Genomic DNA, 26,964 nt, shown 5'->3' on the forward strand with positions numbered 1-26,964 from the left:
CAATGGACTCCTGCTCTTCCCTTCCCTTCATTTGCCTCATCCAACCCTGAGGACATGCAAGGTTCACCCAATGAGGGGCAGCAGAAGAGATCAGTCACCCCCATTGCACCCCTTACTTCCCCTACACCAAAATGCTTTTAACAGCCTCCATTGGATCTCTGTGTTATTTTATTTTCTTTGCTTTGGTCTATACAAAAACAAAAAGGAAAGAAAAACCAATAACCAAAACATAAAGTGTTGATAATAAGACTCTCTGAGGGGACTTCCATTTCAGTCCTCCCCAAACCCATGTGCAGGAGGTGGTGGGAGTCAAAAAGGAGTGGGAGAAGAAAGCCCCTCACCACACACCAGAGGGGTGAGCTAGAGCACTTCTGCAGGTCAGATGGGCCAGTGTGGAGCAGTATGAGAGGGAGCTTCACCCTTGGGAGGGGCAAGGCAGACTTAGCATCCTGAAGAGAAGGGCAGGTCCTAGCAGGGGCACTTAAAAAGTCTCCACTCTCTCCCGCTACCCCCAAGAAGGTCCCTGAACTTTTCAAAAGAAGCTTTGGATGTGAAGGGTTTGGGCCTTGAACCTGTGTCTTGGATATCCCAGGAGGTCAGGGCAGTTGGATGCTTTAGTTCATTGAGAAAACTGGCCCCGGAAAAACAAAGGAAGCCCTGGGGGGTCCAGGCAGCTGGAGTCAGCAGAGAGGGCTGCTGTACAGGGACACAGGCCGAGTCTAAAGCTTTAGTGGTCATAGCCATAGTGGGGAGGGGGAGAAAGTACTGAGCCTGGATCCCCAGCCCAGGACAGAAAAGCGGGAGCAGACACCATCCCAAAATCCCTACGGAGGAACTCTCTGGAGCGCGTGTGCAGCAGGAAGTCCAGGCTGGCTCCCGGGGCTTAGGTACTGTCTCGTCCCACAGTCTGCTCTGGAGAGCTTTCCAGGTGAGAAACAGCTCCTGTGGGGCATGTGGACACAGAGGTCAGGGGCTTGACTGGCCTGTATCCCCTGGAAGTTCAGGGTGCTATTGTGACCTCTGCCTATGACCCCAGAAAAAAACTGGCCTTTTTCCTTATTTGCTTAGAAGTAGCTGGAGGTGCACAGACTCACCAAGCAAGGGACTAATGTAAAGGAGGGACCTCCCCACCCCACGCTGTGCAGCCCTATAATCCACCTACTTAAGGGACCAATGCGGGAAGATCCTAAATTCAAGGCATGTCTGGGCTCCCAAGTATTAAAGGCTAGCCTGGACGGTTTAGCAAGACTATCTCAATATAATAAAAGGCAAAACCAGGGCTGGAGATGCGGCTCAATGGTAGAGCCCCTGCCTAGCAGTCATAAGGCACAATAAATTCAGTTCCCAGTGTAATAAAAGAAAAAAAAAAAAGGTGACACTGGGCATGGTGGTGTCGCTAAGGCTGGGGAAAAGCTGCAGACTTGAGGCCAGCCTGGGCTACACAATGGATTTCAGGCCAGCCTGAAACACGGAGTAAGACCTAGTCAATAGTCATATTCACCATCATCAGAGGAAAAGCAGGCCAAAAGGTAACAGACCAAAAAGCACAGGACTGCCACACTCCTTCCCCGCCCCCAAATGAGCCAGGGTTTATAGCCCAGGACCGAGAGGTCCCCACCAGGCCAGAGAAAAAAGGAAGTGCCACTGTAACCACAGCTACAGGCAGAGGGCAAGGCCGGCAAGACAGAAAGGGGCCTTACTGAGTGAGGTGGAGCCAGCTAGGCCAGCATGTGGTCTGCAGCGGGGTAGGGAGGTCTCAGGCCATCGCTGTAGGTGTCCATGGGGTAGTCGCCATCCATGTCCATGTGCATATCCAGGGGGTCCAGAGGCACATCGCTGGAGTACATGGGGCGGTAGGTTGCATCCATGTCTGAGGATGAAAAAGGAAGGCTTATCCAGAGGTCTGCAGGCCACATCGGTAGCCCAAGGCTTACCTAACTCCCTCCGCGCACCCCCCACAGCGGGGATCTAGACCGGAACACACTGGCTACCCTGAGTTTCCACTCTCACCCACACAGCCCCAGGCTCTGGGGTAGGGCTGCACACACTCACCGTCTGCATAGGGTTCGTTGATCGGGATCATGCTCTGGGCCTGAGGAAGGACGAAAAGACATAGGGAAACGTGGGAAAGTATCCTCTGGGCTGCTTTTCCACCAAGGAACAGAGAGGTGCTCCAAACAAGGGGCCAGGAGACCTCCTCCAACACCACACCACACACACACCCAGAGGAAGAAAGGAAAGCACTATGTTGCCAGGCACTGCCCTGGGCAGAGGTCTAGACACCAGTGATTTGGGCACAGACAGGCCAGAGCAACTGTGGAGAGGGAATGGAGGGAAGAGAGGTCGATACAGGGTGCGACTGGCTATACAGTAGCAGTGTGCAAATTAGAGCAAGACAACCGTGGATGTGGGCATAGGCCAGTGGCAGAGTACCTGTCTAGCATGGGCAAGGTCCTGGGTTCCATTACACACACACACACACACACACACACACACACACACACACACACACTCAAACCCTTTATATTCGTGTGAGCAAAAGAAATATGTAGCTGGGAACAGTGGGTGGATCATGCCTGCAACCCCAGCACTTAGGAGGCTGAGGCAGGAGGATGATGCGGAGTCCAGGCTAAGCTAGGGCTAGAGTGAGACCCCAATTCCTATTAATTCCATCATTTGGTGGTCAAGGCAAGAGAATCATCATACATTCAAGGTCAGCCTGGGCTACATTATATAGTAAGACTCTCTCAAAACACCATCCCGGACTACAGATACAGCTCAGGGGTAGAGTGCCTGCAGGGTATACACAAGGCCCCGATCTGACCCCCAGTACTAAAAAATACCCAAGCAAGCAAACAAAAGCACACACAAAATAAAATATTAGGTATGCTTCGATCTGCTATCCCTATGTCATAAAGGACCCCACTGCTGGGCTGGAGAGATGGCTCAGAGGTTGAGAGTAATGGCTACTCTTCCAGAGGTCCTGGGTTCAATTCCCAGCAACCACATGGTGGCTCATGACTCTCTCTAAAGGACCCCATTGCAAAATAAAATAAAAATCTAAGTTAGGCATGGTAACCCATACCTTAATGGCTTTTAGTCACAGCACTTGAAAGGTGAAGACAGAAGGATTAAGAGTTCAAAATCGGGCGGGAGAGATGGCTAAGAGGTTAAGAGCACTGACTGCTCTTCCAGAGGTTCTGAGTTCAATCCCCAGCAACCACATGGTGGCTCACAACCATCTGTAATGGGATCCAAAGCCCTCTTCTGGTGTGTCTGAAGCTATAGTATACTCATATACATAAAATAATTTTTTTTCTTTTTTTTTCGGAGCTGGAGACCGAACCCAGGGTCTTGTTCTACCACTGAGCTAAATCCCCAACCCCCATAAAATAAATTAAAAAAAAAAAGAATTCAAAATCAGTCTTGAAGTGAATCCTGAGTTGCAGGCTACCTCTCTGAGGTCAGCTATGCCTCCTCGGACATCAGTGAGCTGGCCCCGTGCAGTATGTAGCTTGGACAATCAGATGTTCAAATCTCGTCTGATACTCACAGCCTCCCAGGCAGCTGGGTCATGCTTGAAGAGCGAGTTGGTGAGTTCCACAGACACTCGCTTACGGTAATCTGGGTTCTTGTCCTCGGAGATGCGGAACAGGACAGCAGCAGCGTAGGTCGCTGAGCAGAGGGAAGTTAAGACCAAGTCAGAGGCTGCTGTCAAGGCCTGTGGCTGGGAGAACAGAGCTCAGGCTCCTCCCTCTGGGGCTTTCCCACAGGCCCGGTCCCTCACCGGTCCCCTCATTGCGGGAGTGGAGCAGTTCCATGAGAGGGGCAGAGGCGCCCTCCGCGTCTATGGCATCAGCAGCCTCCTTGTCCTGGGCCAGCTCGCACAGCACTCCGGCAGCCACACGCTGGATGTTCTCCACAGAGGAATACAGGAGCTAGGAGAGAGGACACAGGTGGGGGTGAGGAGTGAGGTAAACGAGGCTGCATGCCAGCAGCACTGCCCAGTCCCGCCCTGTCTGGCTATCTTAGAAAAGAGAGAGCCAAAGAAAGCATAAAGGAAGGGCAAAAAACCCAGACCAGCCACTGCTTCCTGAGCTACCAGACCACCATACCTGGGCAGACACAGCCTCTGCCAACATGTCAGCATGTGAGCAGTGTATTTTATCACAGCCCTATTATTATATTATTATTATATACTATACATTTTATTATATATAATTATTATATAGTATATATAAATATACTATACAGAGTATATGTAGTATAACATTAATATATTATATATACTATACATAAGCGCACACACACGCACGCACACACACACACGTACATATATATGTATATATTTTTGTTTTTCCAGACAGGATTTCTCTGTATAAGAGCCCTGGCTGTCCTGGAGTCCCTTGGTAGACCAGGCTAGCCTCGAACTCACAGAGATGCATCTGCCTCTGCCTCCCAGGTTAAAGGTGTGCACGCCCAGTCTCACTACAGATTTTTTTTGTGTTTCTATATGTGTGATTCTATGGTGATTGTATTTTGGGGGCACATGTGCACTTGGGTACATGTACTTGTGTATGAAGATCAGAGGTTGAAGTCATGCGTTCCCTTCAGTGGCTTCTCAACTTTTCAGACAGGGTCTGTCTCTGATGCTGCAGCTCCTGGTCTGGCTAGGTTCACTCCTCCCAATGCTCGGGTTAAAAACCTGCCCCTGAGTGCTCGGGTCTGATCTCAGTTTCTCATGAGGCACAGCGACTACCTCACTGGCAGCCATCTCCCAGCCCCACTAATAATTTTAATTGCTCTTTCAGTTTTTTGCCTACCCTGGTAGGATAAGGCGTTTTTCTGTGTATTACTTCAAAGCCTGTCCTACAAACCTACAAGTTCATATGAATAAGAGGGATATAATGCTAACCAAGAAACAACCCATTCCACTGAAGGTAGGATGGGATTCAGTCTGAACACTAATAAAAAATATTTTGGGGGGCCGGAGAGATGGCTCAGCGGTTAACAGGACTGACTGCTCTTCCAGAGTTCAATTCCCACCAGCCACATGGTGGCTCACAACCATCTGTAACGGGATCCGATGCCCTCTTCTGGTGTGTCTGAGGACAGCTGTGGTCTTCATAAAATGTACTCACAAAATAATTTTTTTTTAAAGATTTATTTTATTTATTTATTATATATAAGTACACTGTAGCTGTCTTCAGATACACCAGAAGAGGGCATTGGATCTCTTTACAGATGGTTGTGAGCCACCATGTGGTTGCTGGGAATCGAACTCATGACCTCTGGAAGAGCAGTCGGGTGCTCTTAACCGCTGAGCCATCTCTCCAGCCCACAAAATAAATTTTTAAAAAAATTTTTTTTTCAAAGGAGAAAAAAAGTCTTGGGCTGGGGATGTAGCTCATGGGTAGAGTACTTGTCCCTGAGCTTGGCCCTGGGTTCAATCCCCAGGACCACAAAGTATAACAAACGTATCCCTTTGGTGAGACCTCACTGCATATGGCTGTATGACATACTAAAGCATTCTTCTGTTTGATTTAAAAGATAAGGTCTTGCTACTAGCCCAGGCTACCCCAGAACTGTCTCTCAGCCCTCCAGTCTCAGCCTCCCCCGTGCAACATCACACACTGCCACTCCTTTTTTTAAGTCAAAGATAACCCAGGCTAGCCTTGAGCTGACCCTCCATGGCTAATCCTCCAGCCTCTGCTCCTCAGTGCAGGAATGAGAAGCTCGTACCGCCACGCCCAGTTGTTTCCTCCAACACCATTTCCTCACCATTAGACAAAGAGCTTGTTTTTAACAGCTGTGCCTGCAATTGTTATCTCTCAGCACACATCTCTGTCCATTTACGTTATGCTAAATGATTTTCCCCCAGAGAGAGTCAGGCTTTGAATTCCAGGTCAAAGGATAGCTCCCAGGCTGCCCTTCCCCCACCCCAAGTAGGGCACAAGATGCTCAGTTTATCCAACCCTCAAGTTGGCCAATTTGACAGTGGAAAATGGCCTCTCACTGGGAGCTGAATTTCATTTCTGTAAATCCCTGGGCTGAGCCCTGTCTGCTTATGAGCCACCTGGGAACCACTTGTTGACTCTGTGCACACAGCATGGCTAGGAGCCAGAGTTAATGAGCTCCGGTGTGCGGAGGCACTCCCTCCTATGTTTCGTGTTTGTCCCTTTCCTGTTGTCTTGAACATGCAGATGCTCTTAATGTCTGCGTGACTGCATCTGTAGAAGGCTCTTGTGATCTCCCTCGCTTCTAAGTTTGGAAAGCCACTTAATCCACCACCCTTCTACACAGACCTAGACTAAGCCTGACCCACACATCCTAACCTCCCCCCTCCCTCCAGGAGTGACTGGGGACAGATCTCCTGCCCATTGGTACCGGACTCACCTGGACAAACAGGGGAATGGTGTTGAGCCGGAAGATCTCCATGCGGTTCATGGGATCTCGGGCGAGGATGTGCAGGGCTCCGGTGCAGCCCTCCACGATCTCCTCCATCCTCACACCATCCTGCATGAGAAGAGCCATGAAACAAGAGGAGGGGGACAGGTGGCCCCTGGACAAAGCACACCCTGACACCATTCATCAGGCCCTAGAGTTGACATTAGTGTCAACTCGCCTCTTCTTCTAGACACATAAACCCTGAGGACACACCCCAAGGAGTCCATCCCTGACACCACTAAGCTCTCTTACCGTGTAGGGCTGCTGGGTGCCCGCAGCTACATGTCGCTGGGCATCCTGGTGGGCCTTGACCAGCAGCTGAACGAGGCGGGGAATGACCGCGGCCTCCTGCAGCGGGGCATGATTGGCGGGGCACAGAGCCAGGTTCCGGATCAGGCCGATAGTTGCCTGGCGAGAAAGAAGGCCGTGATTGATTGGGGGTTGGGGGGAGATGGTCCTTGAACATCTGGGGGATCCCAGCTCCCTATCCTTAGGTATTTTGTTCCTCCTGTCATCCCTTCTGAATCCCAACTCCACTCCGGCAGCTACTGCAGTGTGAGGTAAGTCCTGATTCCCCAGCTGTGTGGCACACAGCTATAACCCCAGCACTTGAGAGAGGCTGAGGCAGGGGGATCAAGGTGATCCTCAGCCACAATGTGGAGTTAGCCTGGAATACCTGAGACTATATTTTTAAAAAAAAAAAATCTAGATTGCTGAGGTAGGACATGTCTATAATATTCTCAGCAGTCAGGAGCCTGAGGCAGGGGGATTGCAAGTCTAAGGCCAGCCTGGGCTACATCTCAGGGAACCCTGTTTTAAAAAATATCCAGAGTCAGGAAGGGTGACAAACATCTTTAATCCCAGTACTTGGGAGGCAAAGGCAGGAGGATCTCTGTGAGTTCGAGGCCAGCCTGGTCTATAGGACAATCAGAGATATAGAGTGAGACCCTGTCCCCCAACAACAAAATAAATAAATAAGCGAATAACTCTAATAAGACCTTAAAAATAGATAATAAAGGGGCTGGGGATTTAGCTCAGTGGTAGAGCGCTTGCCTAGGAAGCGCAAGGCCCTGGGTTCGGTCCCCAGCTCCGAAAAAAAGAACCAAAAAAAAATAAATAAATAAAATAAATAAATAAATAAATAAATAAAAAATAAAACAAACGGAGGGAAAAGCATCCTCCTGCCCCCTGAACAGGGGACACACCCCTCACGTACCCCCCACAGTGGCTGTGGCCTTAACTGGGTACCTTGACCAGTGGCCACTGGTTCGGCTGGTTGAGCAGTTTCACAATGGCCGGGATTCCATAGTTGAGGCGCACAGAGTTCTGGGCCATCTCAGCCTCGGGGTGGCGGCTGGTAAGGTGGCGCAGGGCGCAAACGGCGGGCTCTGTGATGTCGTCCTTGTCTCCGGCTCTGAGGATGGCGTGGATGAGCGCCTCCACGCCACTGTTCTGCGTCACCAGCGTCTTGTTTTTGCTGTTGTTGCAGGTCAGGTTGGAGAGGGTGCCCGTGGCACAGGTGAGGACGTTGACATCATCCACGCTCAGCTGATTGACCAGGATCTTCAGCACGTTCTCCAGGCCCTCCTGGGACGGAAGGGAAGAGCACGAAGGGTAAGGGACACGCCAGGGACACGCCGTCTCTACACAGCCTCTCCAGTAGGTACAAGGGGAATGAATGAACAGGCTGAAGGGCTTGGTCTTGCTTGTCTAGAGCCAGGCACCTTGACCTCATGGCCTCCCATGCCTTGAGGGAAGCCCTTTGCAGCTCCTGGAGCACTAGAGCCAGGGGACTGAGAAAAGCTCCTCCACAGACCCAAAGCTGGAGGCCTGCCTCTAAGTCCAAGCCGCAGGAGGCCTCTGGTCAGGAGGAAGTTAGCAATGGGTCATAGGGTTCAGGGTCAGCCAATCCCCTCTATATGCTTCTTACCTTGCTGGGCCTTCTCTGTCACACCTGGAGTCCCCAAGTTAAATCTACACCCCACCACACACACACCACCACAAAAAAAAAAATCCCTAATTCAAAAACCTCTCTTCTCCCAAGGATTACTGTGTAGGGCTAGCAGTGGGTCAGAAAGGCTCTGGGCCTTGGAGATACACGTCACGGGTCAGAACGCCAGCTCTGTCATTTACTGGCTCTGAACATGGGCTCTCAACTCCAAGCCTCGGTTTCTTCCACAACCAATAGGCCCCTTACTCCCCTTCTAGATGACTGGGAGTGTCTGTCCATGGAGGATGCTTGCTTGGTGGTGTGGTGATGGCTAAGCACTGGAACAGAGGTCTGCTTGGAAGGTGGTGCCACAGACATGCCCTGAAGCTGCAGTGCACTGTGGCTAGCATATATATATATATATATATATATATATATATATATATATATATATATATATACATATATATATATACACACATATATATATATAGCAAATATATATATATATTTGCCTGCCTGTGTGTCCGTCACCATGTGTATGCCCGATGCCCTCAGAGGCTAGAAGAGGACATCAGATGCTCTGTAACCACTGAGCAACCTCTCCAGCCCTTGGAGTACAGCTTCTTACTCCAGGGTCTAGGCCCAAATTGTCCCCTCACCTGAAGCCCAACGTAAAGATGTCAGTCCCCTTCCTTTTCCCTTCCCAAACCCTAAACAGGAAGAAAGCCCCCTACTAAAGGTGTGATGTCATCTGGGCCTTTTCAACCTTAGCCACAAAGGGGGAAGACTCGCAGGTCCCACAGGTCATATGCCAAGGTAGAAGGCTGGCACGGTTTAAGAGACTGGCCCAGGCCCAGACTCCTCTCTCACCTGCTTGGTGGCCACATCCGAGAGATTGCGCAGAGTCCACAGGCAGTTCTGCACCAGGCGGGGGCTGTTGCTTGTCAAGTGCTTGCCTAGAGCCTGCATCCCACCTGGGGAGGGGACAGGAGTCTTGTCAGCCTCAGGGGAGCCAGATTGACTGGGGGCGGGGGGGACACACACGACCCTACCCTGATCATCCTGATTCCAGAGGTCACTTTTTTGTATTTATTCTTTTTATAGATTTATTTATTTATTATATATAAGTACACTGTAGGTATCTTCAGACACACCAGAAGAGGGCATCGGATCCCATTATAGATGGTGGTGAGCCACCATGTGGTTGCTGGGACTTGAACTCAGGACGTCTGGAAGAGCAGTCTGTGCTCTAACCACTGAGCCATCTCTCCAGCCTTTGTATTTATTCTTAAAGATCATTATTATTTGTGTGTGGGGATGGTGTAGGGGTGTGGAGCTGATGTGCAGTACCCAGAAGAGGGCATCAAGGCCCTCCCAATTCGAGCTACAGGCAGTTTGAGTCACCGGATGTGGATACTGGGAACCAAACTTAGGTCCTCCGGAAAAGTAGCAAGAGTCTACTCTTGGGTTCCCAGACAAGCCGCCTTGCGGTTCTCACACTCACCAGCCTCCACGATGGCAGGCTTGTTGCTGGGGCACACGGAGAGCACCTTGAGCACCCGGCTGGTGGTCCACAGAAGCTTCTCGTAGCTGTAGTTCCTCATGATCTGCACAAGACCCTGGGGTCCCCCATTGGCCAGGATGATCAGCTGTCAGGGCGGGGAGGGGAAAAAGGCTGAGTGTAAGACAGAAGGCATTGTGTGGGGGCGGTGCAGCTGTCATTATAAAGCTCCCGCTAAACTGTAAATGGCTTTCGTGACTCTCGAGCCAACATCTCGGCGGGGGGAAAAAAACGGTAACATCAAATGCTGGCAAAGCATGTGGCAAAGGAAAGCCAGTTACAGCCATTACCAGTGGTGGTGGTGGTGGTGTAATGAACCGTAATCCTTTAAGGGAGCTAACCCACTGAGTAAGTCTAGAAGAACTTAAAAAAAAAAAACAAAAAAAACAAAACAAAAAAAAAAAAAAAAACAAAAACATAATGAAAGTCAAAAGACCTTGTTAGCCCTGCCAGGTCTAGTGTTCCACACCCAGTAGTTTGGAAGACTGAGGTAGGATTCCAGGTCAGCCAGGGTTAAGCGAGAGAGACCCTGACTAACAAACACAGAGAGGGCCGGAGAGATGGCTCTCTCTGCAGTGAGGAGCACTGGTGGCTTTTCCAGAGACTGCAGGTTCGATTCCCAGCACCCACATGGTGACCTATAACAATCTGTAATTTCAGTTCCAGGGCATCGATCGCCCTCTGCTGGCCTCCAAGCCGTCTCTCCCGTCTCTCCACCCTGCCCCCGCTTTTCAATTCTAAGGACTGAATCCAAGGTCACTCAGGATGCTAAGTAGCTTCCATCACTGAGTTATATCCGGATCCTTAATTTCTTCCCATCCTTAAAATATTAGTTCTGAAGAATTCAGAAGCAGGCCCAAGAGACCCATTCTTCTGTGTCTGTACATCCATATGCCTTCCGGGAAGTGGCCTGAAGCCACAACGGTGTTGTAGGCTTTGGTGGAGGGACCCACCTTGCTCTCCTGGTTGCCATAGGCCAGGAGCTGCAGGCAGTCGGTGGTGATGGCCAGGAATTTGGGGTTGTTCTTGTTAAGTAGGGGCACCATCTTCTGCAGTCCGTCTGCCAGACGCACCGCCATCTTGGCGCCCTCCTGGTAGAGCAGCAGGTTGTGCAGTGTGGTGATGGCGTAGAACAGGACAGACTCTACGGGGGAACTGAAGAACAGGCAGAACCCGTGTGAGTCAGTTGTCAGAGCCCAGGCCTGAAATGAGGGTCTGGAAGGAGTCCCCACCACATCCAGAAAGCTCACCCCCAATCAAGAACCCTATGCAAATATGCCCTTCCCAGAATCTCATTCTCCCTCAAGCACAAACCCTTTTGTAATTTTGATTATGCGTGTGCATGTGTGTTCTGTGGGTGTGTGTTTGTGTGTCAACACAAATGAACCTGTAGCGACGCCAGAAAACAAACTCAGATGTGCTCCTTGGGAGCACAATCAATCCCCCTCCTTAGACACAGTGTCTCTTACTGGCCTGGAGCTCACCAATTGGGCTAAACTGGTCAGTCAGCAAGCTCCACGGATGCTTCTGGTTTCTGCTTCCCCAGTGCTGGGAAAACACTTTACCACATCCAGTATGTTTACATGGGGTGCTGGAGATTAAACTTGGGTCCTCACGCTTGAGAGGTAAATAAATAAATACTGAGTCACTCCCACCCACCCACCCAACTCCTCCCTTTTCCTACTTTCCTTTTTTTTTTTTTTTTTTAAAAAAAAGACAGGTTCTCACTGTGCAGCCCTGGCTAGCCTAGAACTCTCTGTATAGATCAGGTTCGCCTGGTAGAGATCTGCGTGTCTCTACCTCTTGAGGGCTGAGGGTAAAGGAGAACACCACCATACCCAGTCAGACCCACTCTTTTTTCTTTTTTTTTTTTTCTTTTTTTTTTTGGTTCTTTTTTTTCAGGAGCTGGGGACTGAACCCAGGGCCTTGCGCTTCCTAGGCAAACGCTCTACCACTGAGCTAAATCCCCAACCCCCTCAGCCTTAAAGGCCTCGGCACATCTTCTCTCTACTCCCTCCTCGGCACATCTTCTCTCTACTCCCTCCTCTGAGGTCCCGCAAGGCGCTAATTGCCTACTAGGTCCCTGGACAGCTGAGTTACTACTGTGTCTAAGGTCATACAGGAGAAGCCCTGGGAGAGGGTCAGAGGGGAGTGAAATCAGCTTCCGCCCTCAAAGAACTCTCACTCACATCAGGACAAGAGCCAGGAAAGGTGGGGGGGAGCACAGTTGGGTGGGGGTTAGCCATACTGTTCTCTCCTGCTAGGATAGCCTACCCCTTACCTACTCTGAGCACAAAGCCCCCCCCCCCCCCCCAGCCTCTGCTGCTCTGCCTCCAGGCACTCTCAACCCTCCTTTGCTATAACTTACATTCTATCCTACCAGCCGGCCTGCCGTTTACACTACTGTCCCTGGGGTAGGCTGTGAGCGGCTGAGACCCAGGATGGGTGTGGTGCTCCTTGTATACGTGTGGAAGCCCGGGACCCCCCCCCCCAGCTCCCATGCTGCAGAGGCGTTGAGTACCTGAGCATTCGGACCAGGGCGGGGATGCCTCCAGACTTGAAGATAGCAAGCAGCCCCTCTCGGTGGTGGGAGAGGTTGTGCAGGATGCTGGTGGTACAGCGGGCAGTATCCAGGTCACTGGTGTTCTGCATGGTCCGCACCACAGCCGCCACCAGCTGGGGTGAGCCCATCAGGGCACGGCGGGATGCCTCCTTCTTGGACAGCTGGTTCACGATCATAGCCGCCTTGGTGACCACTACCTGGAGGAAGTGCGTGAGACCTTGAGCAGAGAGCCCCAGGCTCCTCCACAGAGGGAAGGAAGTCAAAGATTTCCTCCACAGAGCTTAGACAGCCCATCCCTCTGGGGACAGCCAGCTCTATCCCACCCAACCTCCAGGCCCTTCACAGACCGGGTCCTCATCGTTGAGCAGCTTAGTGAGCTCAGGCAGAGCCCGGGTGGCCAGCTCTGCGTCGTCCTGGTAGTTGATGAGATGTACAATGGCCGACTTGAGTAGCTGGGATGGTTCGGCCAGTCGCTGCAGGTTGGTCGTCTGCCCCTCCACCTGGGTGGCCAGGAGGAGAGAACTGTCCTCGCCTGAGACACCTGGGCACATGGCCTCCCGCACCCGCTTGGCTCTGGCCGTGGTGGACATCTGGTACTCCAGGTCGCCTGAAAGCCAAATGGCACAAGGACTGAGCCACAGGAGATTTTTTTACGGGAACCCCGAAGAGCAAGGTCAGCCTTGCAGACATGGCTCCGAGCTACCTCGTGTTCCACCAAAGGACAGGGTATCACTCATGATTCTGAGACTAACCGGGGCCCCTGGGATACATCATCACCCTTGCCTATATCATCCTATTTATATCATGACCCACCCAGCGCAGGCAACTCTACGACAACTAATTAAGACTTGCTTTTAAAAGACTGACACCCTATTATTACAAAAATGACCGCGGCAACGTTTTTATTGCAGTGCAGTACTAGGAAGTAAAGGTCGGGACACACACTTGCTCAGCAAGCACTCTAACCACTGAGCTGTATTCCCAGCCTTTAAAAAAAAAATTAGGGGCCAGAGAAACGGTTCCGCCATTAAGAGCACGTGCTACTTACTCTCGGAGAGGACACAGGGTCTATTCCTAGCGCCTACATGGCGGCTCACAGCCCTATCTAACTCCAGTTCCAGGTTCGGGCGCCCTCTTCTGGCCACCATAAGCACTGCACCCATTTGGTACACACACTTCACAGACATGCAGGCACGCATTCATTCGCTTAAAAAACTAAAAATATGGGGTTGGGGATTTAGCTCAGTGGTAGAGCGCTTGCCTAGCAAGCGCAAGGCCCTGGGTTCGGTCCCCAGCTCCGAAAAAAAAAAAAAGAAAAAAAAAAACTAAAAATATTTTAAGTTACCCAAGTTGGCTTTGAACTTACTTCGTACTCAGGTAGATCTTGTACTTGTAATCCTCCTGCCTCGGGCCTACCAAATAGCTGGGACATCATATACTTTTGCTACGATGGCCAGCTTAGAAATAAATTACTAACAGCTTTGGTTGGATGTGTAGCTTAGCTGGTAGAATGCTGGCCTGACAAGGTTCTGCTTCCAGCAGTGGATAAAAACAGGCACGGAGGGCTGGAGCGGTGGCTCAGTGGTTAAGAGCACCGACTGCTCTTCCAGAGGTCCTGAGTTCAAATCCCAGCAACCACATGGTGGCTCACAACCATCTGTAATGGGATCTGATGCTCTCTTCTGGTGTGTCTGAAGACAGCGACAGTGTACTCATATATAATCAATAAATAAATCTTAAAAAAAAAAAACAGGCACGGTGGCACTCTCACACAATTACACTACTTCAGAAGTGGCAGCAAAAGGAAGTTGAAGGGCACCCTTGGCTACACAGTCCCAAAGGACTCTTTCTGGCCTCCAGGGGTCTCCCTCACACACATTTGTGCATATGTTCACGTAGACCCACACACATAAATGACGAAGAGGAATGGCTAATGGTGGAGTACTTGTGCCAGACACTGTGTTAAACACCTTCCTCCTGCTTATTTAATCTGTCAACAATGAGCTCACAAGGCAAGTACAACACTGTCTCCACTTTGCAGGACACTGGAGAGCGAGGTCATAAAAGCAGCGGACTCAGGAGCCCAGAGCCTCACTCTTCCTCCACCAGTGTAGTCAGTCAAGAGATTAAACAAGTTAAACTTCATCAGTCTAATGATACAACTCACTTTCCACAAAGTAGCAACTCAAGAAAAAGTCCCATATAGCCCTGCTTAGCAAATGACCCAGTGCCCTAGTAAGTAGAGAGGCAGGAACAAGGCCATTCTCTATGGGGAAAGAGAGGCTGCCCACAGGGCTCTCCTACCTATATACGCTTTCCTTTAGCTCCTAGGAAATCACCTGGCCTAACTGGACACAGAGAGGTTCCTCCCAGCACAGCCAAGAAGGAGACCTGGGACACAGAGGCTCAGTTCATAGAGCCCTAACCAGTCACAACTCATCCTGCAACTGTCCAGGCCTCAAATCCCATCTTCTGGGACATTTAGGGCCCTGGGGGCATCTGCAAATGACAGTCCTAAAGCCATGTGCACCTTTGTCCCAGAAGGGAATGGGACACTTGGACTGGTAGAGTATTTGCCTTTGTGATGGGACCCCACAACTGAATCAGCTCCCCCATGCCTGTCCTCAGTACAGTGCTAGCCCAGTCTAAGCTTGAACACTGTGACTCTTCCACCAGACTGGGGGGTGGGGCAAGTTGTTCCCTGTCTTTCTCATCAGACATGAAGTTTCTGGAGTGAAAAGAATATGTCTTTCCAGTAATCTCCAGGTCTCTCCAACCCCCACCCCAAGGGCTATCAATAAAATCTCCTTATTACATTTCTAAGACCCCAGAAGCCAAGAACTCTGGGCTCCAATGGCACCCTGTGACGTCCAACACATTCGGAATTCACTGGGGCGACTTCTCTATCTCTCTTTGGGTAGTCACGCGGTCCCTTCAGACTTCCCGAGTCCTCAAGAGTGGGAACTGTGAAGCCGGCCGGGCATGGTGGTGCACGCCTTTAATTCCAGCACAGGGGAGGCAGAGGCAGGCAGATCTCTGTGAGTTCAAAACCAGCCTGATCTACAGAGGTGTTCCAGGACAGCCGGGGCTATGCAGAGAACCCAGATTGAAAAATCTAAAGGGAGTCCAGACCTTGGCTCTGTGGCACCCCTTGTGTGTAGGTGGTAGTTTTCTTGAGTGTGTACTGTCTGCCGCAGGTGTCATCCTCATCGAGGAGGCCCTTGCTGCTGACAGAGGGCACACAGGTATTGACACCGGAGTGGATGCCCGAGTCATAGGTGTACGTCTGCTGCCACTCCGTCACCTTGATGGGCTGTTCAATAAGGTTCATCACCTCCATCGTGGCTGTTGGAGACAAAAACAGGAGCACAATGTCAGCTGCCTAGAGAGACACCATTACCTCCAGTTCCAACTCAGCTGTAGCCCCCATCCCTGATATCGTCCCTTCTCCTGAAGCCCTATCATAGCCTCAAGGGCCTCAGAGGGTTACAGACAGCAAGGTACAGGGGTGAAGTAAAAGGGAACCCAACCCAAAATGGGCCTGCCTGACCAGAAGATGGCTTGGGGCATAGTAGGGCTGCAGGGGGACCATTAGGAATAAGCTCTGGGTTTTTGCAAGCTCCAGCTCTGGTGTGAAGACAGGAAACAGTCAGATCCCTCCAGCCCAGCCCAGGGCTCGCCAGCCTGCCCCAACCCCAACATTGCCAGTGGAAAAGGAGCTAAGGGTTTCAGACAGCTGCTGGGCTCTGCAGACCTGCTCTCGCTCCACTAGAGCTCCCTGGGAAAGGGTGCAGAGGCTATAACAAACTATCAGCCATTGGATGAGAAACTGGGTGGGGCAGGGAAGCTGTCTGACAGGTTCCTCTGGGCCGCCCAGGGCTTCCTCAGAGTTCCTGAATCTCCTATTCCAGAAGGGCTAAGGGAGGAAGCGTAACCAGGGCTTCGTCTCTTCCAGCTCCCAGCATTCTGAGCTCTACGGACCAGTTCAAATCTTGGCAAACGACTCCCTCACCAATCCACCTCTCGTTGGGTGCCAACGGCTTCAAAGTCAGGTTCCACCACACTCGATGAACTGCTGTGAGGATGGTGCTTGGGAAGGACTCTCTATGGTGACAGCACTTAGTAGGGGGTCTACTATTGGGGACCAGGTTGTTGCTGTCCTAACTGCATCACCCCTAGGGTGTTCGTTCACCATCCACTTTCTAGAACCCGGGCTAGAAGAGCGGAGTGGAGCAGGCCTCTTGGGGAGGGGGGGTCACTGCTCTTGAGGTCTCTCACCCTGTTCTGAGGACTTGGGGTCACTTTAAGGCTCACGGGCATCTGCACCTACCTGATGTGGGCTTGTTTGGTCTGTTTGGCCCCACTGTCATGGGCTCAGAAACTACCACTACCTACATACAGGCAGTCACGGAGAAAGACAAGGGAATGCCTGAGGACCTACTATGTGCTCGCACCCTTCACACATGCCTCCAGACCCCTCACAAATGCCATCAGCCTTGCACGCATGTGGGTTTCAAAGCTTTGCCCCTCAATTTACAGATGTGGAAACTGGCTAGAAATGGGATCAGAGAAGGGACCAGGCATAAGCGAGCTTGATGCTGAAGCCTTCTGCCTCTACACTCCAAGGCAGAATGTTCAGAGAATGAACAGAGCCCAGGCTAGTCCGCTCGTAAAATGGGGTGGCGCCCAGGCTCTCTCAAACAGGTTGTTCCACCGTGATGGGGGAGCCTGCAAAAATTAGGGTGGGGCAGCTGGTGTACTGAGAGGCGCCACCCCAGGAGCAAAGAGAATCAGGGGCCTCTTCCCAGTGACAGCCCCGACCCCACCTTCACTGCATGACGACAGAGGGGCATGGTAGAACACGCCTGTCATGCCGGTACAGAGGAGACTGGGATAGGAGGTTCACCAGTGGGAGGCCAACTACAAAAGGAGGCACTGTTTCGAAGGGGGAATAAAAAGGAGATCTTGATGAATGTTCTCCCAGCCATTCCTGGGACGCACAGCCCCTCCCCTGCCATGAGCAGGCCTAAAACAGACGGGAAGCAAGAGCAGCACCAGCCCCCAGCTGCCACCTTCCACCATTCCCCCATCCCGGGTGACTCAGAGTTTCGTTTGGGGCTGATAAACAGCAGCAGGCCCAGGCCACCGACAGCAGGCTCGGTGCCACCAGATGTGCACAGCTGCTCCCAGACACTTGCCTGGATAGCTATTTTAGAACACCCCCGCCTGCTCATGCTCCCCTCCACCCAGCTCAAGCAGCGAGCAGTAGGAAATCAGGAGCTTGGAGGCGGCTCATGAAAATCCTGCCTTCCCCTTCCCCATCCTGTCCTCTGCCACAAGGGCAGCTCCCAAAGAGAGAACTTGGGGAGCTTTGGAGGAAGTCATCTTTGGGAGATAGAAAAAGAAAGAGAACCCTGAGCTCTTGAGAAGGTGAAACCCACCGGCACTGACCCTCTATCAGTGCCCAACGGAGGCGAAGATGAGGAAGAAGGGCCCGGGAGGAATGCACTCCCCAGTACAAGCACAAAGCTGCCTTCCACTGATAGCCATACATCCAGCCATCTAGGACCCACAGAGATGGGAGAAGGTTCATCTCAAACCAAGAACCAGCCTCAGCTCAGAAGGAAACACTGCAGTCAAGAGTAGCCTCAGGAAAGGGGTTCACTCATAGGCTGGTCCTCAGGTCCAGCTGGTCAGGCCTGGAGCCAAGGGAAGCAAAGGGCTGGAAAACTGCCCAGGGACAGGCAGAGGTCAAGGGATATCAGAGGGCAAGCGTCCAGTTCTCTAATAGCCAGCGAATTCCAACCCTGCTGGTAGGCCTTTGCTGACTCCCAATTTGTAGGTGGGGAAACTGAGGCTCCATGGTGCAGAAGTGGTGGCACTCTGCTGAGCGCTGGCTCTGACTTACTTGCAGACTAGAGTCTTGGAGAAGCTGCGCCCTCTGACCAAGGGGAGGCGCTTTTGTTTTGCTTTGAATGATTTATTTTTCATGTGCCTTGGTGTTTTTGCCTGCCTGCATGTCTGTGTGAGGGTGTCAGATCCTGTGAAACACGGAGTGACAGGCGGTTGTGAGCTGCCATGTGACTGCTGGGAACTGAACCCGGGTCCTTTGGTAGAGCTGCTGGCGCTCTTGACCGCTGAAATGTCTCTCCAGCCCCTTCGGGTGTTTTTTTAACCTGAGAAAGGCTGGCCCCATGATCTCAGAAGAGGCACACTGACTGCACACCAGATTCTGACAAGACTCTAGGGTTCCTGTGTCAACGAAGGCTAAAAGTGAGCAAGGTAAAGAAGAAGACAGCTCAGAGGGGACACACCAGAACTCTTCACAAACACAGCTACCCTTGCAACAGGAAGGCTGGTAGTCAGCCATCAGACAGGATGCTACATCAACCCCACCTTTCTCCCTACCAACTCCTCAAGAGAGCCTGGGAAATTTCTTCCACAACAAGCAAAAGTACAGGTTTGGCCATTCTCGGGGTGGAGAGGCCGCACCCAGTTCGGTCTCAGCATTCTTCACCCTGGATCCACAGGTCAGACCTTCTGCAATGCCCCTGGATAGAACCAGGGTGGAAGTGAGTGAGACAGTGGTGGGGCCCTGCCCAGGCACTGAGCCAGAGATGGGTAGAGACAGAGACAGGGCGGGTTTCCGAGTTGAAAGGGGGACCTTTGTTTAGCAGTGGGCCTCTGCTCCATTGTTGGTAGCAGGGAGGAAGAAGCTAGCTTAGAGATCACAGGGTGGAGTAGGAGAGGGCAGGAAGACAGAAGACACAGGCCCTTGAAGGGTAGGCTAAGGGCCCTTCCCCCACTGGCTCCAGACTGGGGGCAAGAGCCCTGCCCTTCTCGCCCGTTCTGTGCAGCCAGCTGGGGTGCTGGCACCACACACCCTCCATCCAAGCTGTCCTGCAGAATGACGCCCAGTCCTGACTTTAAAAATAACCCCACCAAGAGTGACAGCAGCCTCCGGCCTAGCCAGCACCTGCAGGGACAGTTAAGCAACAAACACAGCTAGGCTGGGCTGGTAAGTGACAACAAAAAACCTAGAAATGTGCTCAGGTACAGGCTGAGCTACCCTAGAGGTCCTTGGGGCTAGAGGTTGGTACCCTATGCACACCCAGATCCACAGGCTTACATCAAAGCAGGAGAGGAGCGGTTGGCAAGCATCTTTGCAAGAGGCTGTGGGTCTCTTGGCAAGACAAACCATTTACTCATGTGAGCCCTTTTCCTCAGACTGTATGTGATCTGAACATAGCTGCCACCCTCCCTGCCTCTCCTTCAACCTGAAGCAGTAGCCAGTCCCAACGGAACAGTCAGCACTTCAGGGTGAGGGCTTAGAGAGGACACCAGCCCTGAGCTTCCCTTCTCAGTGCCTCTGGATCCAGCTGAGATACTGCCAGCTGTCCCAAGGACAGAAAAAAAAAAAAAAAAAAAAAAAACACAGGTTGTCATGGTTCGCACAGTCAGACATAGAAACTTCTAGAGACTGCGGATTCCAGGAGGGAACCCCTCACTGTCCCCCAGTGCCCCATTCTACATTCTACCATGGTGAGAAGAAGCTCCTGGGCAGCCAGCATGGTCTCCGTCATCAGAATGGCCATGCTGGTAAGAGAGACAGCAGGAGCTACTCGTGCATGGCCCGTGCTGAGGACCGGAGAAGACAAGGGAAGTTTCAAAGGAACATTCTCACTTCCAGCCTGGAGGGCAGCCCAGGCCAGACCATGGCTGAGAAGAGGTCTGGAGTGGGAGAGGCTCAGGCCATGACCCAGCCGCTGTTTGTTCTCTTCTGGGCCGCTTCCCAAAGCAAACAGAACCGGGTGGGAAAATGAAGGGGATGTGCAGCAGAGGGAAGTGGCCTGGCCAAGTGGCCTGACCTAGGGAACCTCAGGGCTCCCCTAACGGAGGGCTCCAGCTGCAGCTGCATCCCTGATGAGGGCAGCATCCCAAGCCGGCAGATGAGCCCAAACCAGGGCTCCTGGGAGTGGAAAATCACTCCAGCTGTTACAAGCCACTAGCCAGCACCACTGGGGCTTAGGCAGCCCCATTAACGGCAGTTGGATGCCAGCCAGTTAGGGTATGATGTTGCAGGGGTAAGGCTGGACAGGAGGGACCTGAACCCTTAGTTTCCGGACAGCATAGGCTGCAGCGAGCAAAAGCTTTGCAAGAAAGCTTCCTGCAAACGCCTTGGTGGGGGCTGCTAAGAAAGTCCAGCAGGTAAAGGTGTCTGCAGCCTAGCCTGAGGAGAGAACATGGCAGAAGGAGAGAACTGACTCTTCCAAGTTGCCCCCGGACTTCAACCTGTATGCGGCACACATCGGAAATAAATACACGTTTGGAAAATAAAAACTTGCCATAGTGAGGGCATGGGAGGGCTTCACGGACGAGCAGCTTATGAATAAAGTGCTTGTATGTCCTGCCCGGAAGCCCTCCCCGGGTTCTAATCCCTGTATTGTGCAGGAATAAAAGGAGCTCACCACCGTATACAGAGCTCATGTGGAGGTGCAAGGTCAAGAGCAGAGGAAGGTAGGAAGGAGAAGGTGGTTCAAGGTGGCTGCCTCACACAGTTCAGATTAAGGACAGTTTTTTATTCTCACAAACTCATGTACATTCTTCAATTTAAAAAAAAAAAAAGGAAAGAAAAAAGATGACCAGCCGGCTGGTGAGGGTGCGCACCTTTGAGCCTAGCACTCCAGAAGTACAGGCAAGAGTTCAAGGCCAGCCTGGTCTACAGAGTGAATTCCAGGACAGCCAGGGCTACATAGAAAACCCTGTCGTGAGAAGAAGAAAAAAAAAAAAAATAGATGGCCAACTGAGCATGGTGGAGCACGCCTTTGATACCGACAAGACAGAGGCCAGTGGATCTCCGTGAGTTTCTGGCCAGAAAGGGATACATAGAGATTTTGTCTTTAAAAACAAACAAGCGGGGTTAGGGATTTAGCTCAGTGGCAGTAGCAAGCGCAAGGCCCTGGGTTCGGTCCCCAGCTCCGAAAAAAAAAGAAAAAAAATTAAAAACAAACAAGCAAAAACAAAAAACAAACGAACAAAAAGAGAGCGAATATGGATTTCCCAGTGAAAGGAGGCAGAGCGGCAGCCCACAGTGAGGCAGTTTGTTGACCGCCTGGCCTCTTCTCGACATCGCTAGACATAAGATCTCTCTCCACACTGGGAAACCGCAGAGAAAGTTGAGCACCCTCTCTAATGCGGCCATCCAAAAGTTAAGAGGCCAGGAGGCTAGCACAAGCAGATAGTCAAAGAACTCTCTCTCTCCTCTCTCTCTCTCTCTCTCTCTCTCTCTCTCTCTCTCTCTCTCTCTCTCTCTCCAAACCTAGCCAGGAAGTTGCTAGAAAATGGGACAGTCAACCACGTCCCAAGACAAAGGCCTCAAGGTGTCTGTCATCTGCAGAGACACAAATCCCAGTGACCCATCCTGGTCCATCTCACTACCTTTTTCTTTCAGAGTTGCTGGGTCAGCCAGCTGCCAGATGCTAGTTTTCTATTAGGCCCTGTGGTCCTTCTTCCTAAAGTCCCCCAAAGAAGTTTCCTCCAAGGACTCAGTAGGTCTCAGACTGACTCTTCCCCTACAGGGAGTAACTCCTGAGCAAGGGTGGCCCTCTCCAGAGGAGACTCTACTGTGAACCTCCACCTGCTTCTCCCTTTGAAGGGAAGACCTCCCATCTGGGGCTGGAGAAAGGTCTCAGCAGTTAAGAGCGCTTAGGCTCTTGGAAAGGACCCAGACCAGTTCCCAGAACCCACATAGCAGCTCAGGGTCCTCTATAACTAACTCTGCCTGCTGGGGACCTGACACTGTCTTCTGGATACGAAGTACTTTTTTCTGTTCTAGCCTCTTCTTTTCATAAGGACATCTGTGTGCCCCACCCACCCACCTTGTCCCTGTGGCCTCAGGGTGCTAGAAAGCCACAAGTCCATCCATCTCCCTGTGCGGTGTGCTCTGCCAGAATGACTCCATTCTCCATCTGTGCTTAAGTCAAGGCTCCTGGCTGAGGGCTCTCTTCGCTAAGATCAGTAATCATGCTGTGGTTCCGTCCGCAATCTTAAGATCCGGTAGTAAGAGCCTCAGTCTTCAGGATGTACCAGTGCGCAGGCTCAGCCTAGCCCCAGGTTCCCACTCCCAGGCCCATTCTGGAGCCAGGTGCTGGGTTGGCAGAGGGGTCCAAACCAGTCATACCTAAGAAGACCTTGCACCACCAAATCCTCCCTTGAGGACTAGGGCTCTGGCTGACAGGCACCAACCTCCCCCCCCACAACCCCTCACCCTACTCCCACAGAAAGGCCCTCCTGTAGAGGTTTTCATTGCCTAGATGCTAGGGTCTCCAGACAGGACAGGGCAGTAGAAAACTCCTCTCCAGGCAGCCTGGCTGTGCTAACTGGCATGCTCCAGCAGGACTCTCAACCCGAGCCTAAATCTGACTCATGTGTCTCCCCTGCCTCAGCCCCCGCCCATGCCCACTTAAACTTGGCAAAGCCCCAGACACTAGTTAGTGAAGCAGGTAGCTCCCACCTCCTATCCGGGGTCCAGCCTAGAAAGCTCTGAACCATGCTGTCCTTCCCTCTGGTCTCCCCTAACTTAGACCCTCTCAGCTCTTGGTCTGGAGGAGCTGCCTTACCACCTACCACAGCGACCAAGGCGAGCGGGCAGCCGGTGAGGCTTCAGAGTACTGGCAGCCAGGGGATGAGTCACTCCCACCTGACAAACCTGTCCCGCCTTCACCACCCCCACACGTCTAGCAGGGCTCTCCTAAATTCCCTTCTATCCTTGGAGCTGAGGCCCTCCAAAAGGGGCAGTAAAAAAACTTCCATTTAGGGATAAGAGGTAGCTTCCTTGGTAGAGCGGTCGCCTAGCTTATAGGAAGCCCTGGGTCCGACCCCCCAGCACGGTATAAGCCAGCTACAGTGCCGCATGCCTGTGATTCCAGCACTTGAGAGGTAGAGGCAGGAGGATGGCAAGTTCAAAGTCTGAAGAGTTGACAGATGGCTGATTGGGCTAAAGGGTGGAAGGAAAAAAAAAACTCCTGAAGGTTGTTCTCTGATCTCCACAGAGGTCTTGTGCATGCTCAGACACACAGGCACACACAACATACATACATACATACATACATACATACATACATACACACATACATACGATGATGATGATGATGAATGTTTTATAAAGTTTGCCTGGGCATGGTGGCACGCACCTGTTATCCCGGGGAGCAGTTTGAAACCCTCCCCTCTCCAGTCTATACAGCAAGTTCTAGGCCAGTCAGGGCTGCACTTTGAGACCCTGTCATCAAAAAGAAAGGAAGTATTTCAAGGTCAACCTCAGAGGCTAGCCTAGGCTACAAGAGACTGTCAAGAAAGGACGGGGGGCGGGGCGGGTTGGGGATTTAGCTCAGTGGTAGAGCACTTGCCTAGCAAGCGCAAGGCCCTGGGTTCGGTCCCCAGCTCCGAAAAAAAAAATTAAAGAAAGGACAGTGGGGGGATACAACTTCCATCCAGGGCCGATGATGGATCCCATGGGAAAGTGCTTGCCTACGTGCAAATCCACAAGGCCCTGGATTTGGTCCTTAGCAGCCAAAAGAAAAAGGGGAAAGAAAAAAGAAATCCTTCCAGAGTTGTAGTAGAGCCTAACAGCAGAATGAGGTCTGAGCTTAGCCCTCTCTTGAGTCTAGCAACACTGGGCAAGTTGCTATCCTTCCCTGAGTTTCTGAGGAAGACATTAAAGTGCGCCTGCCTCTGTGAGCATGGTTAGTGGCGCTTGGTACCAGACAGTCTTCTGGCTTTGAGTTACCATCAGTCAAGTACTTTCTGGGTAGCTAGGTTTATTAATTCCTGAGGTCGCTGAGCCAGGAAGGTGCTTTGACGCAGGCTGCACAGGTAAGGAGACACTGCTCAGGGATTCAAACTATCTCAGTCCAAGTCCCTGTTCTCAGAGCTGACCCCTTAGACTGTCTCCCTAGATCACTGTCCTTCTGTGGACCAGCCAAATGTGTCACCTTGTCCTAAAGCAGCTCTGCAGGACGACAGGCCTCCCTCTCATAGGCAATGACCTGTGGGCCCCCAGGAAGGAAAACAGTCAAGCAGGCCCCGCCTGACCTTCCGTTCCCACAGGCTGCATTCTCCAAGCTCAACCTTAGCAGGCCAGACGGCGGCTCCAGAGGGAATGGGGTGGAGCTCGGGTGCGGGGGAGGCTTCTGTCACCCAAGCCCAGACTTGATCTGGTGAGAAATGACTAATCGGATCCTACCTTTGCTTCCCCTCCCTCCTGTCCGTCAGAAGCCAGCTTGGGCCGGGCAGCTCATAGCCCTACTTCTTCCTCAGTACTGTCTTTTCACCAGAGCCACGAACCAGATTTGCTAAACTATTCATTTAGTTCACCTAATGACAATGCCTACCCCTCCTCCTCCTTGACACGGAGAGGACATGAGCCTAAAACTAATGCCCCCAGTTCTTCCTAGAGGTGGTCACACATATTTTACCAACCACAGGACCTAAGGCGAGATTACGGGGGATATGTCTCCCACCCCCACTCTTCTATTCACAACCAAGCACCACCTCAGCTTCCAGGAGAATCAGAGCAAACAGTGCTCACGACCCCCACCCCATCTTCCCTCTGCCCCCCCCCCCCGCTAGCGTTGTCATTCCTGCTCTGTCCCCCCAAGAAGACTGGACTCCAAATGCCTATGAAAAGGCCAATCTTCAGATTTGTACAGAAGAGTGCAGCAAGCCGAGTAGAAGTTGACAATTCCAGCTGGAGAGGAGCTCTCAGCACAGGGAACCAAGGGGAGGGCTCACACTGTTCACCCTGAGGGTGCCTGGCATGGCAGAAGCCTTCCATAGCAAAGACTTCCTCCTGTCCCACTTTCCCCGCCAAACACTCAGTTAAAGAGTGGGTGGAGGAGGGACTTCTGGCAAGTCCTCTAGAAAGGACGCACCTTCATAATTCAAACCCAGTGAACAGCAAGCAACATTCCTGCCCTATGCTACCCTGCCTCAATGGTCAGCCAGCTAAATAAGCTGGGGGATGGAACGGGGGAGTTGGGGAAAGATTAATCACTCTTCCCAATCTTCCTAGTTTGGCCCAGCCCTGCCCCAACCCCATTCCTGGGGAAGGGGCAGAGCTTGGGAGGAGAGGCACTTAGCAGGCCTCATATAAGGGGGTGTGGTGGTCCCGTGAGGATGCGAAAAGGGAAGGAAGAAGACACTTCCCTTTTCAGCAACGCCCCCACCCACCCCCATTGGTCCCTACCTCGGGCCTTAGGGGCCTAGCAAACAGGATGGAGGTGGGGGCAGGGAGAACCGGGTCAAAGCGCACAGGCTGTGTTCAGCTTGGAGCTGACCAGGGAAGAGGCTTTCCTCTAAGAAGTACCACCAAGCCTTGAATCAGCTCTCAACAAGGAGACGGGGAAAATCCTAGAAAAGGCCCCCACGGTTACTTTCTCCTGGAAAGTTTGTTTGGAGTGATTTCTCAACAATAATGGGTTGCAGAAATCAAAAGATATCGCTGTTTCCCTACCAACACTCTGGAAACCACAAGCTACTAAAATCTGGGCGAGTGTTTCTTAATTTTCTCTACCGGCCCAGACTCCAGGCCATGCCACCAGGTCAGACAGACATCGGTAGGGCACTGAGCCCAGACCCTTCACCAGTTCCCCCGTCACCCCATCCACCTCCGTAAGAGAAGCCATAGACCGGCGTACACTAGAGCGGAGGGAGGCGCCACAGGTCCAGCTCGGAGCTACAGGGCAGGGCCTCGGTCCTCCAAGCGCTCACCTGCTCTGCTCAGCAGGTGGGAATCGCGTCTCTGGGAAAATGTGCACTCGGCCCCCACAGTTGGGTAAGCTGGGCGCAGACAATAGGGCCCCACCCAGGCCTGGGGGAGTAGGGAGGGAGGGAAAGCGAGGATGACGCGTGGGGTGGGGTGAGGGTGGCCCCAAAGAGACTAGGCAGCAAGTTTCCCGAGCGGTAAATTCCTGTCACCGTGGGATCTGGGACCAGGCGGAGCGGGTCAAAGTCTGCCCGGTCAGCTCCAGGGGAGAGTCAGCGACGCCGCGTCGGGCAAGCTCCGCGGGCCCTGGGGGAGGCGCGAACTCCGAGGCACCTGCCCTAGTTCCTCCCCGCCCTTCTCAGACCTGCGGTTCACCGAGCCTGGAGGGGCGCTCCAACCCAGATCGCTTGTCCCAGGGGTCCCGTGCCCCGGACCCCAGTGCGCCCCCTGTCGCTGGTGTAGGATGCACTCCCTGGCACCCGCCCTCACCTGCCCTGAAACCGCTGGAACCAACCTCTCGGCCGCTTGCCCTACTCTACCCTCAGTGATACGTACCCCTATCCGGTGTACCTGAGCGTGGAGCCGGGCCGAGCCGGGTCGGGGTCGGGTCTGGCCGGGAGACAGCCGGCGCAGGCAGCGAACTGAGCTCGGGGCGCTCGGGCGGCGGCTGCTCCGGACTCTGGCCAAGGCAGCAACTC

General features: G+C 52.3%; 1 protein-coding gene across 6 annotated transcripts; it reads right to left on the minus strand.

The window, feature by feature from the left end:
* Positions 1 to 150: 150 nt before the first annotated feature.
* On the minus strand, positions 151 to 26,964 carry Jup (junction plakoglobin). Of its 6 annotated transcripts, XM_087574618.1 has the most exons (16): positions 24,495 to 24,537; positions 23,697 to 23,782; positions 15,637 to 15,849; positions 12,852 to 13,111; positions 12,463 to 12,701; positions 10,895 to 11,096; positions 9,885 to 10,029; positions 9,251 to 9,354; positions 7,696 to 8,034; positions 6,700 to 6,855; positions 6,397 to 6,516; positions 3,788 to 3,938; positions 3,554 to 3,675; positions 2,053 to 2,092; positions 1,701 to 1,870; positions 151 to 942 (listed from the first exon to the last, which is right to left on the minus strand). In XM_087574618.1, the coding sequence occupies exons 3-15, from the start codon at positions 15,842 to 15,844 to the stop codon at positions 1,719 to 1,721; spliced, it is 2,238 nt and encodes a 745-aa protein (XP_087430744.1). In that variant the 5' UTR covers positions 15,845 to 15,849; positions 23,697 to 23,782; positions 24,495 to 24,537; the 3' UTR covers positions 151 to 942; positions 1,701 to 1,718.

Source organism: Rattus norvegicus, chromosome 10 (genome assembly GCF_021556685.1).
Source record: "Rattus norvegicus strain SHRSP/BbbUtx chromosome 10, alternate assembly SHRSP_T2T, whole genome shotgun sequence".
Taxonomy (NCBI): domain Eukaryota; kingdom Metazoa; phylum Chordata; class Mammalia; order Rodentia; family Muridae; genus Rattus; species Rattus norvegicus.

Bases quoted from the DNA above. Each gene is read 5' to 3' on its own strand.
- Jup (XM_087574620.1), bottom strand. From the start codon at position 15,844: ATGGAGGTGATGAACCTTATTGAACAGCCCATCAAGGTGACGGAGTGG. The intron at 11,097-12,462 runs GTACTCAACGCC...CCTGTTCTTCAG, and splicing joins GCCCTGGTCCGAATGCTCAG to TTCCCCCGTAGAGTCTGTCC. The intron at 6,856-7,695 runs GTACCCAGTTAA...CTTTCTCGCCAG, and splicing joins ACCAGTGGCCACTGGTCAAG to GCAACTATCGGCCTGATCCG.